We start from the raw sequence: 16,186 nt of genomic DNA on the forward strand, positions 1-16,186 counted from the left end.
CAGAAGTGGGAGGATCGCTTGAGTCCAGGATTTCAAGACCAACCTGGGCAACATAGTGAGACCCTGTCTCTCTTTCTCTCTCTTTTTAAAAAAATAATAATTAAAAAAGAAAAAAAGATTCAGGGCTGAAAATAAAACCAGAGCCATGGATGCTGTTGGAGCAGCTGCACTCACCCTTGAATCCTACTCTCAACAATGACGATGTTTTCTCTTTACCTCATAATCATGATATGGATACCTACTATTTATTGAGTTCCTTCAAACTGTATTAAATATTTTACACATATCATCTCATTATCTTCACAACATCCCTAAAAGGAAGGCATAACAATTAAACCATTTAATGTTTCTAAAAATGCTGTGAGGTAGGTATTATTCTTATTCTCATTTTACAAATGAGGAAACGAAAGCACAAAGAGATTTAGTCATTTGCTTAAGGAAGCCCAGCCAATAATCAGCAGAGCTGTCTCGGAGCCATTGTTCTTGGCCTGAATGGTACCTGTGCAAACTGTTGTTGAATGGCGCTCACCTAAATCCTGTGGCCACACTGTACCAATAAGTGGGAACTATGCTGATAGTGAAATGGGGATTTAAGAGAGGGAACAAACACAAAATGTACTCCCTCGAAGAGCCGTGTGACTTGGTTTTGCTTCTGATACTTGAAGTAAATGGAAAATGGCCACTAAATAAGTGACCCAACCAAATAATCATGACACAGGAGCAAACTTTCTTGCCTGAGAGAGTTGGAGCTAGTGCCAATGAGAGAAATGGGATAATAATCTGAAGCTGAAGTGATTTTGAAGATCTCAAATCAAGATTGAGAGGTGGAAAAAGCCCTGGGGACATCTTTGGGGGAGGTGAATCATCTGAATCTCTCATTCTCTTTCTTAGAATTTGAAAAAGTCAGTCCGACAGCCACGCAGGAAGTCAGTCAAAGACATTCACCGAGTATCTTTGTCATGAGGTGCTCTTTCTAAGGCCTCAAAGTCACTAATTGTGAATACAGAATAATTACTGTCTTTATTTAATGTTTGCAAGATTGGGTTCTCTAGAAGAAAACTGTTCTGTCAATTCTGCACGCTATCAGAGAATAGGAAAAGCAATTTGAAGAATGACAAAATCACCATTCCCAAATTCCATACTAGAGTTTCAGGAGTAATTAGAACTGTAGTACTAAAGAATTCAAATCATTTAGGGGCAACTGCTGTTCTACGACCAGTTTTGCACAGCTGGTTCCAGCTTCCTAGGACTATTTCTGAGCCATAATATTAAAATGGAGTCCCTCCCTGTGTTTTTGAATCCATATGGTTCCACCCAGGGCTCCTATCCCTCCCCAACTTCTGACACATCCAAGCAGGAAAGTGAGCATGCATATTTACATAAGCTACAAGGCTGTGCAAACAGATTGTTAACTGGTTAAAGGGCATTTTAGAAATGGCTGTTATTTCTTACCATTTTTAATGGGTTTTATACATCAAAAATCTTTATATCTTTAAAAGTTCTATCCTTATTCTTCTGATGTGCTTTCCACCAGTCTTTTTCCCTCTGTACAACACTAGGCTCTCTGAATTAACTCTTACGTCCTTTTTATCACTAAGTGTATAGGTTTTAAAATAACGTAAGTGAATTTTTCCTAGTGTTCATAAAGTGCCAATTAGCTAAGAATTTCCATTATTTTCATTACAGGGCTAAATATGTTTTTCTGTTTTGTTTTTGTTTTTGTTTTTGTTTTGAGACAGGGTTTTGCTCTTGTCACCCAGACTAGAGTGCAGACATGATCTTGGCTCACTGCAACCTCCGCCTCCTGGGTTCAAGCGATTCTCCTGCCTCAGCCTCCCGAGTAGCTGGGATTACAGAAGCCTGCCACCACGCCCGGCTAATTTTTGTATTTTTAGTACAGACAGGGTTTCACAATGTTGGCCAGGCTAGTTTCGAACTCCTGACTTCAAGTGATCTGCCCACCTCGGCCTCCCAAAGTGCTGGGATTACAGGTGTGAGCCACTGCACCCAGCAAAAAAAAAAAAAAAAAAAAAGTGTTCTTTTTTGAAATGCATTTTGTGAATATATTTTTCTTTTATTTCCATGGGCTCCACCTTTGATACGTTCTAGAACTTTTTAGGTCACACTAGATTTTCTACTCAAGGTTGCTGAGATCAGTGAAAAATAGACTCAATCATTGGCTAGAAATTGAGTTTCAACAAGGAAAAAAAGATACTTATTATTTAGCAGTTCGAAAAAGAATTATGTTCTGGCTTCCCATTATAATCTTTAAAAATGCAGCATTAACTTGAAAACAAACAAATATTCTAGAAAATGTTAAATATTAAAAGCCAGTACTTCTTCTTTAGTATGTTCTTAATGATAGTTCATAGTCAATTTTGACTTCCTATAAAGGGTTGGAAGATCAGGAAGGTAAAGAAAACTGTGTTATTGCTAATAATCTACTTCAAATTATTGACTTGACTATATTTCCGTATAACTGAATGTCACTGTTTTTCTATTTTATTTGTTCTTAGTTTTCAAATACCGTATGATTGGTGTTGACCTTTAGTTTGTAATGTTCTCTACGCAAGAGCCAAGACCAACTCACAGGTATTTATTTAGCTAACTTCATCACCAAGGCTGCCAAAGAGGATCCAGGATGAAACCAATGTTGGATTGCAGATCTGTCCAAAGAAAGGATAATATTAAATATTGTACAGAAGTGACCTCATGTGTTTTCATAGCATCTATGTAAGTAGATAAAACGACTATATTATTCCCACTTTTTAGATAAGGAAACTGAAAGAATACAGAAACAAGTATATTCAACATTTACTGAGCATCTACAGCAGGAGAGGCACAGTGCTAGATGTTTCAGAATATCCTTATGCTATAGTTTGAGTGTGTCCCCCAGAATTTCTGTGTTGGAAATGTGGTCCCTGGTATGGTGATCTGGGGAGATGGGGCCTTTAAGAGGTGATTAAGAGGGATTAATGCTGCTTTCTCCGGTCTGGGTTACTTCTTGCTAGAGTGGGTTTTTATTCTCTCAGGACTGGATTAGTTACCGCCAGAATGGGTTGTTATGCAGAGAGGCTGCCCCTCATGTTTCACCTCTTTCACACGTGCCTGCTTTTCCACCATGTCATGATGCAGCACGAGGCACTCGTCAGAAGCCAACCAGATGCCGGTGCCAGGTTTTTGGATTTCCCAGTCCAGAATCGTAAGAAATAAATTATTTTCTTTATAAATTACCCTTCTTTATAAATTACCCACTCTCAGGTATTCCATTATAGGTATTCCATTATAGCAACAGAAAACGGACTAAGACAACCTACAAATAAGCTAAAGTCAATACTTTTCATGTGGTTAAAATGTAGTGGGTATGCAGACTGTGAAAAACACAATAACAAAGATACAGAATACCAAGGAGGCACAGAGGGAGGATAACTTCTGCTAACTAGAAGGTTCTGGAAGGGTTTTGTGGAGATGGAATCTGAGCCCAGCCTTAACAGGTGGTGAGTGTTGTACAAAGATGATGGGGTAGCATAGGAGATGGTATGAGCAAAGGCATGGAAAGGATACAGAATAGGAATTATTTAGTTATCACATAGGATTTGAGGGCAGGGCAGACTAGAAGGAAGAAAGAAGGTATTCAGAGGGTTTGCAGATGTTCTTGAATACCAATTCTGACAGCCATGTATAGAGAAGAGTAGGGCAGCAGGGAGATAATCGGTAACTTCAACATTAATGCTGCCAAAGAGAACTAGGATGGAACCAATGTAGGATTGGAGATCCATGCAAAAAAAAAAAAAAAGGATATTAAATATTGTACGGAAATGACTTCATGTGTTTTCACAGCATCCATGTTAGTAGATAAAAGCAAGGATCCCCGAGCCTGGGGCGGTGGACTGGTACCAGTCAGTTGCCTCTCAGGAGCAGCAGGCGAGCAAGCATTACCACCTGAGCTCCACCTCCTGTCAGATCAACTGCGTTAGAGTCTCATAGGAGCATGAACCCTATTGTGCACTGCACATGCGAGGGATCTAGGTTGCACGCTCCTTATGAGACTCTAATGCCTGAAGATCTGAGATGGAACGGTGTCTCCCTCGCCCTGTGGAAAAATTGCCTTCCACGAAAGTGGTCCCTGGTGCCAAAAAAATTGGGGACTACTGGATAAAAGGACCATATTATTCCCACTTTATAGATAAGAAAACTGAAGGAATAAGGAAGCAAGTATATTTAACATTTATTGAGCCACTGCAATAGTTTAGGAGAGAGGTAACGAAAGCTTGAATGGAGCAAAAGTGGGAATAGAAAGAAAGGTAATAATCTGAAAGATAGAAGAGGTAAAATCTATATAATTTGGTAATTAATTGCACGCAGACCACGAAGGCTAAAGATGAGCTGACAATGATTCCGATGCATTAATTTGAATCAGAAAACATCTTACGTTTGAGCTACCCTTGGGCTAGACATTAGGACATTTCTATTAGGGAGGTGGAAATGTGGGTCTAATGATCAGGACAGATATTGATTTAGAAATCAACCACAGAGATATGTTGGCTGAATCCTTATGAGAAGAAATCACCAAGGAATAATTAGAGTACAGAGAGAAAAAGGACAAAAAGAAAACCTTAAGGGAACACCTGTATTTTAATATAAAGTAGCGAGAGAGTGAAGGAAAACGGGTCAGCCAGAGAAGAGGTAAGAGGTAAGAGGTTAAGAGGTAAGAGGTAAGGTGATAAAAGTCAAGGAAGAAACGTTTCCAGAAAGACGGCTGAATGCTGCTTAAAGGACACGTAAGTAATTTACTGTGGTCACAGAGATCACATCCAAGCTCCTAAACTCCGCACCTACCTATTGAATGACCACACTAGAAAAACAATGTGGTTTTTCAAGAGGAACCGACGTGTCATTTTACCAATAGTTAACCTGGGACTCAGTCATCAAAATTCATTACAAGTTCCAATCTCCTTCATTAAACCTTCTTTGCAGCCCACACAGCTCTCCCTACGTTGAGCTTTTGAGACAACTATTATTAATCATGTACGAGGACCCACGTGCTCCTTCATCCTCGTAGTACTGCGCGGTGGTTAAATGCAAGGGCTTCCGAATCAGAGGCTGGATGGATTCTAATCCAGCAGTGTGACGAGCTCTTGTTAACCAACTTTTCTAAGTCTCTGTTTTCTCGTCTGCAAAAGGGGGGTGGTGGTACTTACCCTATCAGAGTTGAGAAGAGTGCATGAGGTGATTGCGAGTAAAAACCTTAGCGCAATGCCTTCAAAGGCTCAATTCATTTTGCTGTTACTGTGTTTTGGAACTTCCCTGAGGGTAGACGACTACTCCAACACTATTCCCTAACGCAGAAGCACTGACCTGGGGACAGTGCGCCTCATTCAGCCAGCTCTCTGGGAAACAACTTTCTGAGGAAGAGAGATAAACAGCTGACGGGTTTCCCGGGACTCCGCAGCCCACCGAGACAGGGTTGACTGCAGAGCGCCGAGGAAAGGGGGAGGTGGGATCCTAGCAACCACCGGCGACCTCGGAGGACCACAAGTCCCAGGGTGCAGCGCGCCTATCCTGGGTAGAAGCGAGAGACGCGGCTCCGAGTCGGCTCGCGGGAGAGCCGGGGAGGAAGCAGTGCACACTGGGACTGGTAGTCCTCAGGCGGCAACTCCGCGGGTCGGAGGCGGGTCGAAGCGAGAGATCCCTTCCCAGTCCCGCCTTTTGTCCACGTCTCACTTCTCCTGGCCAATGCCCTCTCCAGTCGCCGGAGACAGCCCCTCTCCCATGAGGTCTCCATTGGTCCTGAGGCTCTACGGCTTCGGTCCTACCCGGAAGTAACGTTGGGGAGGCGGTTTCCTAGACTACGACACCGGAAAGCTGGGGGAGGCGCTCCGGGATACTGAGGGCGGAGGGCGGTGGCAGCGCTGGCGCTGGGGACCGGCGTGGTGGCTTCGGGAAACAGTTTGGCGCCGGCGGCCGTCCGTGTTACTCCGCATCCCGCCCCGTCTCGGCACGGCTAGCAGCCCGGTGGCCACCAGCGTCCAGCAATGTGTCTCACCGGCCGGGCGTAGCAGCTGCGCGTGCGCGGAACCGCCGGGCCATGAGCGAAGCCGGCGGCCGGGGCTGTGGGTCCCCGATCCCCCAGCGAGCGCGATGGAGCCTAGTGGCGGCGACGGCCGCGTTCTGCCTGGTGTCGGCCACCTCCGTGTGGACGGCGGGGGCCGAGCCCATGAGTAGGGAGGAGAAACAGAAACTTGGGTAAGGGTGCTGGCAGCCTGGGGTGGGTTTCTCGGTGAGGCTGACCACAGGAGGGGTGCCTGTCATTGCGACCTGGTCGCGTAGTGGCCTCTCCTGTCGCGAATGGAACGGCTCTTGCCGCGCGAGAACCCTAGAGGGGTGGACAGGGTCCGGGGAGGTGGGAACCGCCGCCCGCGACCTGACTTCGGGGGAGCTGACGGGGTGTCGCCCTGGCCGCCGGTGACATGTGCAGGCTCCTTGAAGCCAGGCGTGGTGTGTCAACGCGGCTGCCATGTCAGTGGTCCAAGAAGGGGGCTACAGCCCGCATCGCAGCGCGCTGGAGTCCTGCGGTTGGCTGCCTGTCGACCGAGGCATGGTTAGCTTTCTCGCACAAGTGAGCTTCCAGCTGGGAAAATGTTGCTGATCTCACAGTAGTTAAGGAAATGATGTTTACACCTGTTACGGAAAAGGGGGCGTTCATTGGAACTTGAACTTTACACATTTTACTATTTCCTTGCAGTGTTTTCTTGCACTGTATTTTCATAATAGAACAGAATGTTTGGGGGGAAATTATTCAAAAGTCTCAAGTATGCCTATTCAGTAGTTTTTATCCGTCTTGGAAGTGTCGTAAAATTATCAATTCTATTTACACCATTTAATTCAGAGTAATACATACACGAGGTCCTACACATGAATAAGAAAAAAGCGAAGAACCAGTAGGAAATGGGAGAAAGGCATGAACGGTTAAGCTAGAAGAGGAAATGGAAGTGGTAAATAAACATGAAAAGTTACTCAACCTCCATAAACGTAAGAGATGCGGATTAAAACGAGGAGCTAGCTGGTTTTTGCCCATCAGATTAGTAAATATAATACAAAACACAAGGATACAGTTCTGGTTAGTTAAGCAGTAGAAAAAAAAGGCTTAGTGAGAGTGTAAATTGCTGTAACTTATTGGTAGTATCTACTAAAATTTAAATTGTGCACACTCTTTGATTCATCAGTTCTATTTCTGAGAATCTACCCTAAGAAAATAAAAGCACTCTTAATGCAGAGATAGATCCAGCCTGGGCAACAAGAGCGAAACTCTGTCTCGAAAAAAAAAAAAAAAGTGCATTTTGAAAGAACAACTCTTCCTTGGAGGAAATGGTTGAATAGGGTACGTTCATATTATGGAATAATATTGAGACATTAAGAAGAAGGAAGTATGTCACTGGAAGCCTATCCAGAATATATTTCCAAAACAAAAAAAATTGCAAGTTGTAGAATAATATGTATAGTATCATCCCATGTTTTTTTTTTTAAAGAAAAAAAAATGCCTCAGCTCAGAAAAAAGTGGAACGAAGATTATCTCATGGGGTTAGGCTGGAGGGGTGGTGGAACCATCAGGTCTTACTTTATGTACTTTAAATCATTGCAAAGAGTCTTGTATTCGTTTCTAAATAGCAATAAAGATCACTTGATGGAAAAAAGTTGAAGTATCAACCATCAAAATAAAATTACCAGTAAATAAACTCTAATAAGTATCTTACATTTTCTCTCATTATGAATTTAATGTATCATTGATAAGTTTTACCAAATATCTCATTCTGTGAATACTTTACATATGTTATCTCTGTACTCCTTCCTATTTCCCAATGAATGTGATCCACATTTTGCAAATGAGGAAGTTGAGACCCAAGGTTGACTTGTTCAGCCGCAGAGCTAGTGATTGGTAGAGCCAGTATTCAAACCCAAGCCTGTCTGATCCTAGAGCCAGGCTCTCTCCAGTGTGTTGCACGTTCATTAGACTTGGAAGAGAGGTATCAAGTCTGTTAAGAACCACAAGAATCTTATTTGACTATCACTACCCTTTCTCCATTTTTTATTAAAAACTTATTTGTAAAAGAGTCATTGAATAAATCATTTTTGACCAAAATTAGTTTTTAACTGGAAAAGTTCAACCAAATTGGCTTGAAATTTCAGCTCAAATTTTGAGATCATTTATGAAAGTGAAATTACAATTATTTAGGCTTGTTAGATTGCTCTACCCTTGAGTAAGGGTAGGGTAAGAATCTAGAGCTATAAACGACAAATACACAATTATATGACTGCTTTCTCTGGGAATTTTCAGAAAACTGAACTTTGATTCATTAGATTTACCTGTACATTTTTTTAAGCCCAAATAATGATTCATGATAAAAAGCAGAAAATGCCCCACCCCTTTCCCTCCCCACCAACAAACCAAACAGATGATAAAGACTGGAATTGTCATGAATAGTAAGCAATTGCTCAATAACTTATACTTTGTGGAATTACTTAGCTGGTTATATGTAGTCTTATCCTTCATGGAATAAGCTTTTTGGTTTTTAAAATTTTGCAACAGGATATTTTGTTAATGTTATGTTTTCATTAAAGAATGAAGTAGAAAACAATCCAGTTTCTGTAGCACATGGGCAGGAGACGTAACTTTAGAAAAAGCCGACTTGGACTGGCATGATGGCTCATGCCTGTAATCCCAGCACTTTGGGAGGCTGAGGTGGGCGAATCACCTGAGGTCAGGAGTTCAAGACCAGCCTGACCAACATGGAGAAACCCCTTCTCTACTAAAAATACAAAATTAGCCAGGTGTGGTGGCGCATGCCAGTAATCCCAGCTACTCAGGAGGCTGAGGCAGGAAGAATCGCTTGAACCCGGAGGCGAAGGTTGCAGTGAGCCGAGATCGTGCCATTGCACTCCAGCCCGGGCAACAAGAGCAAAACTCTGTCTCAAAAAAAGAGAAAAAGCTGACTTAGAGAAATTACTGAAGAGTGGTGTAATTTTTTAACTGGGTCTGATTTCCAATACATTTTAATCCAGTTTTCGAATAGATAAAACATTATAGAAACTTTTTTTTCTGTTCAATATAGTAATTATTATACCATTCTGTATTTAAATGTGACTTTGTTAGGCTTCTATGTGTAAGTCAGAGAGAGCAATGATATTAAATAGCTCCACTTTGAAATATGTGTTCTAAAATTTGCTCATCATATGCTGCATAAATGTAAGGATTCTCCTTGTATGCAATCATGATTTACTTATAATCTTGAAAATTGAATGCTTGTAAAGTTGAGTTAGCAAGTTAAAGCTTATGTCATTTGTAATATACATGTCTAGGCACTACCATTGCCAATTATAGGAATTTCTACTTCTTGGTAATAATCTCGTATTCCATTTCAGGGAAAGAAAAAAAAAAAGAACTTCCATCTTCCATTCATTGATATGAATTCCTGAAAGGGACATTTTAAACTTTTTTTTTTTCTGCTTAGGACAGGATAAGAGTCTAGAGCTGTAAACCACAAATATAAAAATTATATATATATAAACATATATATGTAAATTTACAAAGAACTAGTGCTTTAGCAAAGTGATGGTAAGGTCCTTTTTTAAATAATGAAGTGTTTTTAAATGATTATTATTCATATGTTGTCAGGACTTAATTTGTTCACAAGTTTGAGTGTACTTGATTTTGCTGGTCTTCATAGTCAGGATCTGGAACTGAGGTCTTTTCTGTTTGCTAGCTCTGTTATTACCAGTATTTCATAATCTGTGATTATAGTTTTAAAAATGACAGTTGCAGTATAACAGGAGGCAAATAAAAATATAGTTAGCAATTTCTTTAACACTTTTTTCAATTCTTGCCATCAGTGATTGGAACTTTGGTAAAAGAAAAGTTAATAGGCTGGGCGTGGTGACTCACACCTGTAATCCCAGCACTTTGGGAGGCTGAGGCGGGTGGATCACCTGAGGTCAGGAGTTCGAGACCAGCCCAGCCAACATGGTAAAACCCTGTCTCTACTGAAAATGCAAAAATTAGCCAGGCATGGTGGCTGACGCCTGTAATCCCAGCTACTCGGGAGGCTGAGGCAGGAGAATCGTTTGAACCTGAGAGGTGAAGGTTGCAGTGAGCCGAGATCGTGCCACTGCACTCTAGCCTAGGTGTGACAGAGTGAGACCCTGTTTCAAAAAAAAAAAAAAAAAAAAGTTAATAAAAAATTGTTAAGCTGTGTTTTCCTTTGCTAATTATTTGGCCTTGTCTAGTCATACCAATAACTTGTACTTTTTCCTGTAGTCCTCAAGTCCCTGAACTTGAGAGTGCTTAATTGAAAGGCTGCTTCCTCAGTCGCAAGCTTACAGGTTTTGATTTAGTAAAATTCTGGTGTAGTGATCAGACATCTCCATTTAAAAAAATGGTTACGGAGATTTTGTGAAACAGAATTCGCCAAAACGCACAACTCTCTTTTTGAGCATTAGTTTTCTCATTTTTGAAGTGAATAATATTTATTTGATTTTTGACAGTTTTTTTTAGAGTAGAGCACATCATAAAAAGTATCTTTTGAAAATGTGACAAACATATTAATAAATATGTACTTAAACTAGGCATTAGTGGTTTATTCAATGTAAGTTCAAAGGCAGAGGCTTCATAAAGCGTTGTTATTTCATGTCACTACACACCCGTGTACCTCTCTCTTAGTAGAACATATAGGGGAAGCAATAAATGGCAATAATAATGGTTCTTTTTAAGGGCTGTCCAGCAAAACCCCTCCTTCAAGACAGATATGTTAAATAATTGTGTTAAGAGGTCATTGTTTTTCTGCATCAGATTTCCTTCTCTGATGATGGCATCTATCATTCATCAGTTTTCTTAGGAAAAATTATAAGATGAATTGTACATAAATTACTAGTAATCATTAAAATTTGGCTCAGCTCTGTGTGGTGAGTTCATGAAAGCTTGTCTGCTAACTGTTGTAGTTTCTGATTCTGTTTATGACCCTTTCTACCTAAATTTTTCTTTTGTTTTTATTGGTATATTTTTTTTATGAGGAAAAATTAACTTTTTGAAAGATAATAAATAGAATATACTTACCTTTTTTTTTTTTTCCATTTCTGCTCTTTTAAAATTAGGAATCAAGTACTGGAAATGTTTGATCATGCTTATGGTAACTATATGGTAAGTAGGAAGCTTATTTTTACCTACCATTTATGTGAGTTGATTATTATGTGAGCACAGTCAACTGGGAATTTTGAAACCTACAATACAATTACATTTTTTAAAAGGAAGTTTTTAAAAAACAGGACAAAAATAGTCTTTCTGGTAGTAGTTTTTAGGGAACCAGTTTATTGAACAGATAAGAATAAATTGAAATTAGATTATGAAACTTCGTTATTTAAATAGCTTCCTTGGATGCCATCAACAATTATCACTGAGTGCTTTATATAGCTAGATATTGTGGATATATACATGAAGAAGATGTTGTCTCTGGTCTTAAGGGAAATTATTATCTTAATTAAAAAAAAATTTACAATATTTATACACTGAAGAAAACCATTGCTTAAAAGAGAAACTATTACTTAGCCTCTGTCCTAATTGTATCCTCATGGACTCTGCACTGAATATATTTTGCTTTCTAGTTTGCTGATTCATATTATTTAAAAATGTTTTAGGGCTCACTTAAGATTGAATAGCAGTTTCAGTTTTACAAGATGAAAAGTTCTGGAGATCTGTTGTGCAACAATGTAGATGAAATAGCTAGCAAATTCTGGAATTCAAAAAAAATTTTGCACATAAATTGTAATTTAAAAAGAGTTTAATCATATTATCCTGAAAATTATCTCTTATAACCTTGTTTTTACATTTTAAAATATGTCAGCAGATTTTCTTCTATGATTACAACCTATAAAATGTAGTTGGGAAAGTTTGGCAGAGGACTAGCTTTAGTTCTGCTTGAAATATTTTTCAACTGATTCTGTGAATCCATTTTTTATCATATATTAACCAAATATCTTCATATACCAACATCATTGTTATCTATGAACATCTAAATCTATATAATTTATGCATTTTTAGTTTTAAAACATGTTTTATATTTGACAATCCTCATTCTCTTTTATATTGTAAATTTGGAGAGAGCATATTTTGAGTTCTTAATGTTTTTAGGATATGATTTTTTTTGGATATATTTCAACATTAAAAACACAGTTTCAAATTTATTTCTCAAGACCTCAGTCATTCCCTTAATGTTCTTTTTTTTTTGAGACAGAGTCTCGCTCTGTCGCCCAGGCTGAGGAGTGTGGTGGCACTATCTTAGCTCACTGCAGCCACCACCTCCCAGGTTCAAGTGATTCTCCTGCCTCAGCCTCCTGAGTAGCTGGGATTACAGGTGTGTGCCACCATGCCTGGCTAATTTTTGTATTTTTGGTAGAGATGGGGTTTCACCATGTTGGCCAGGCTGGTCTCGAACTTCTGACTTCAAGTGATCTGCCTATCTTGGCCTCCTAAAGTGTTGGGATTATAGGTGTGAGCCATTACACCCGTTCTGTTTTTTAATTAATTTTTTTTTGTCACCCATATGTCAACCCTTATTTCTTTCAAAATCATTTATCCCTGGTTAATTCAGTTTGGGCAAAGCATAATTTAACAAGTCTAGGCTGATGATTTTGAGATGGCCAAGTGGATCCATCCTATACCCTCAGACCTTAGCCATCTCATAAATGCATACTCATGAATGCAGTTCCAAAGTTAAATAAAATAGCATATAGCTGAATAAGTTCAGTTTCTCACAATGAATAGGATCATCTCTTTATAAAGCATGGTATCTTTAATATCTTGTTCTTTTTAGGTAGAACAGTTATATCAATGGCAGAAAGTTATATCAATACATTTTTTCTAAGTATAGAGTACACTCAGTAGGTTTGTGACAGTGCAGGTACTGAGGGCAGCTTTCAGAGGACTTTCTGGCCTGTGCCTATTGGGACCTAACTGAGTAACTTTCTGCTACAATTAACTACTTACAAGATTTAAGAGAGAGGGATTTCAGCTTCGAAGACTGGGAACTCCTGAAAGTAACATTGTCTTCTGTATTTCCAGTGGGGCCATACATGTCCACTGTAATATGTATTTTAAAATGTTCAACTATTTTACAATATGAGTGACTCTTGCTGTGTACTTCTTCTATATTCAATCTGTGTGAGGTCTGTAACCCAAGATTTAGTCTAGAATTTACACTTCCTCTTTTCAAGTTCTCAACTAATATGACACAGTTCTAAAATATTAAAGAGAATACAGTTGCCTTGTATTTGTCATTTGAAGTCAGTTGGAAATTTTTTTCCCGTCACTACACTCAGAAATACTTTTAGCTTTCTGTAGGGTAAAAGTGTATAGGTTTTGGAGTTAGAAGGGCTTGAGTTCAAATCCTGTCTCAGCTATTTACAGGTTGGACCCTAAACAGGTTATTTAACCCATCTGAGGAGTGTCTTTCTATGTAAAATGAGAATAATTGCAAAGAGTTATTGTAGACTATAGATTTTTTTTTAAAGAACAGGAACCAATTTCTTCAATTTTTAATACATTCACCTTTTTTATATGTCTTCTGCCTGGTACATAAATGCTTAGCAAATTTTTTTGAAAGAACTGAATTGACTTCTTGCGAAGATGAAGTAAAATAATGTGTATTTTTTTGCATTTGATCATTGTGATATATCTTTGTGTTTTAAATGCAAAGAAATAATAAACTTAATTAAAAATACAAGTTTAAGGTGAATTTCAGGGCCTGTAAGTCGTTTACTTTTTTGTAGTCAGTTGCCTACTATCCTAAAATATAAAATGCCTGGTACATGGCAGGCTTTTAATAAATGTTGAAAGTTTTTCCTCATTTCTCACTAGTTCTTTCTAATACTACTCTCCAGTCTGCTCTACAGTAGAACAATTCGTTTAACCTTCTTGCTTCCCAGGAAAGCAGTGGTGTTTTCCAAAGATAAGCAATATAGTATTATTAAGAGCAAGAACTCTGGACTTGAACAGGACACCCTGAGATGGCTCTGCCACCTCTCATCTGGGTTACAATGGGAAAGTTACCTAGTCTTCCTGAGCCTGTTTCTTCATCTCTGCAAAATGAAGACAATGGTTTGCCTGCCTCACAATGTTGTTAGAAAGATTAAGCAAGTTAATTTAATGAAAGTGCTTAGAACTGATGTCTGGCAAATAGGAAGCATGATGTAAGAATTTACTACTGCTACTGATAACGACTACTACTATCATTATTATTTATTTCCTGCCTAAATTGAAATTGCCCTCCTAAAATCCGCTTAGCCTGTAACTCAGAACTTGTTCTCCAGATAGTACATAGAACTTGCTTAAAGCGCAACGTTCTTTCCTGTTCTTGGCATATGCCCTTTGCATATTATTCTATTAATGCAATAGAAGGTTCTATTAATGCTATTTCTTAATGAAAATGTCCTGCCAGCTTTAGGTAGATTACTACATCTCTGCCATCTCTGGACTTAAATCTAGGGGTTTTTGGGTTTTTAACACTTATTGGCATAACTATTAATATTATAACGACTACATTTGACAAATCTCTAGCCCCAGTCAGGCTGCAGTTTACCCACAGTGAATTGCACAGATGGCTTTCTTGTTTACCAAATAACATGAATTTGATGTTTATCTTAACAGTTCTTGTGTGACCTTATTTAACCCCAGGCCACAGTCACTTTAGGGCTTCTGTTAGCATATTTTGAGTATTTGTGTTCAGTTTAGTTTGCAGATTAATTTGGGTGACAAAATGACATGTATTTGGGCCATCCAAATGTAGAACCTTTTTGGAGCTCCCAGTGTTTTTCCTGTCTGTGTTAGACAACTCAAACTGTTACAAGCAAAAACTATATTCTGGTAAGAGCCGTAAACATTAAAAATAAGCTTGGATAGAGTTGGTAAGCACAGTTTCCTTTAGTAGAATCATACCTAATAACCACTATTAAGCTTGATTTTGTGAAAGCAACAGAATAGTCTTTATTAATCAAACCAAAGGAACTGTTTTAAAGTGAACTTCCTGTGCATTTCTAGATATATGTACATTTTTTTTGGAATGCCTCTCCCCTACCCCCCAATGTTTAAAAAAAATTTTTATTGTTGTAAAATATACATAATATGAAATTTACCATTTTAACCATTTAAGTTTACAGTTTTGTGGCATTAAGTACATTCATATTGTTGTGCATTCATCTCTAGAAATTTTTTCATCTTCCCAGTCTGAAATTCTGTACTCAGTGTTTCTCTTTAATGGTTCATTCATCAGAAACAGTAATTCTGTAAACAAAGTATTTTAGGCATGGTGCTAATGGGAGTGAGGGAGATATAAATTTATATTTACCTCTTTTTGTGGAGACTGTTGTGGGACTATCATCCATGAGTCATTGTTCCTTGGCCTTTGCTTTCAAAACATCCTAAAACCCTACCAAAATTACACAAGAAATTCTATAGTATCCTCTCAAAACATTTTGTAATCACACTCTGATACTCTACATAGAATTTTAATTCAGTAGAACCAGATCGTTCAGCTAATTCATCTTTTTTAGATATAATTTACAGACAATAAAATTTCAAATTAAGTGCACAGTTGTTTTTTGACAATTGTATACAGTTGTTTAACCACCATCACAGTCATGATACAGAACATTTTCATCACCCCAAAAATTTAACTCATAGTTATTTGCAGTAAATTCCTTCTCCTCACCTCTGTCCCCTAGCAACCTTGATTTGTGTTTTGTCACTATACCTTTCTCTTTCCTAGGATTTCGTATAAATGGCATCATACAGTACATAGTCTTTTGATTTACTTTCTTTCATTTAGCATGATGCTTTTGAGATTTATCCATGTTGTTGGAGATATATTGTAATTCCTATTTATTGCTCAGTAGTGTTAGTTGATTTGATAGAACACAATGTTGGAGATATATTGTAATTCTTATTTATTACTCAGTAGTATTAGTTGATTTGATAGAACATAATTTCTTTGTCCATTCACCATTTAATGAGTATTTGACTTATTTTTGGTCTTTGGTTATTATTGTATTAATAAAGCTGCTGTCAACCTGTGAGTGCAAGTTTTTATTTGGGCATACATTTTCATATATTTCCCACCTAGGAATAGGATTACTAGGTCATATG

At 38.5% G+C, this 16,186-nt stretch overlaps 1 protein-coding gene across 5 annotated transcripts in view; it reads left to right on the top strand.

Moving 5' to 3' along the window:
* Positions 1-5,863: 5,863 nt before the first annotated feature.
* The window catches only part of EDEM3 (ER degradation enhancing alpha-mannosidase like protein 3), a 65,627-nt gene continuing 55,304 nt past the window's right edge, over positions 5,864-16,186 (top strand). For 4 of the 5 annotated variants that reach the window (XM_054475158.2, XM_054475196.2, XM_054475181.2 and 1 more), the window contains exons 1-2: positions 5,864-6,246; positions 11,146-11,191. In XM_054475158.2, coding sequence (XP_054331133.1) covers positions 6,089-6,246; positions 11,146-11,191 — 204 coding nt within the window. In that variant the 5' untranslated portion in view covers positions 5,864-6,088. The remainder of the gene's footprint in view (positions 6,247-11,145; positions 11,192-16,186) is intronic. The other variant, XM_063648124.1, reaches the window with a different exon arrangement.

Source organism: Pongo pygmaeus, chromosome 1, assembly GCF_028885625.2.
Source record: "Pongo pygmaeus isolate AG05252 chromosome 1, NHGRI_mPonPyg2-v2.0_pri, whole genome shotgun sequence".
Lineage (NCBI taxonomy): Eukaryota > Metazoa > Chordata > Mammalia > Primates > Hominidae > Pongo > Pongo pygmaeus.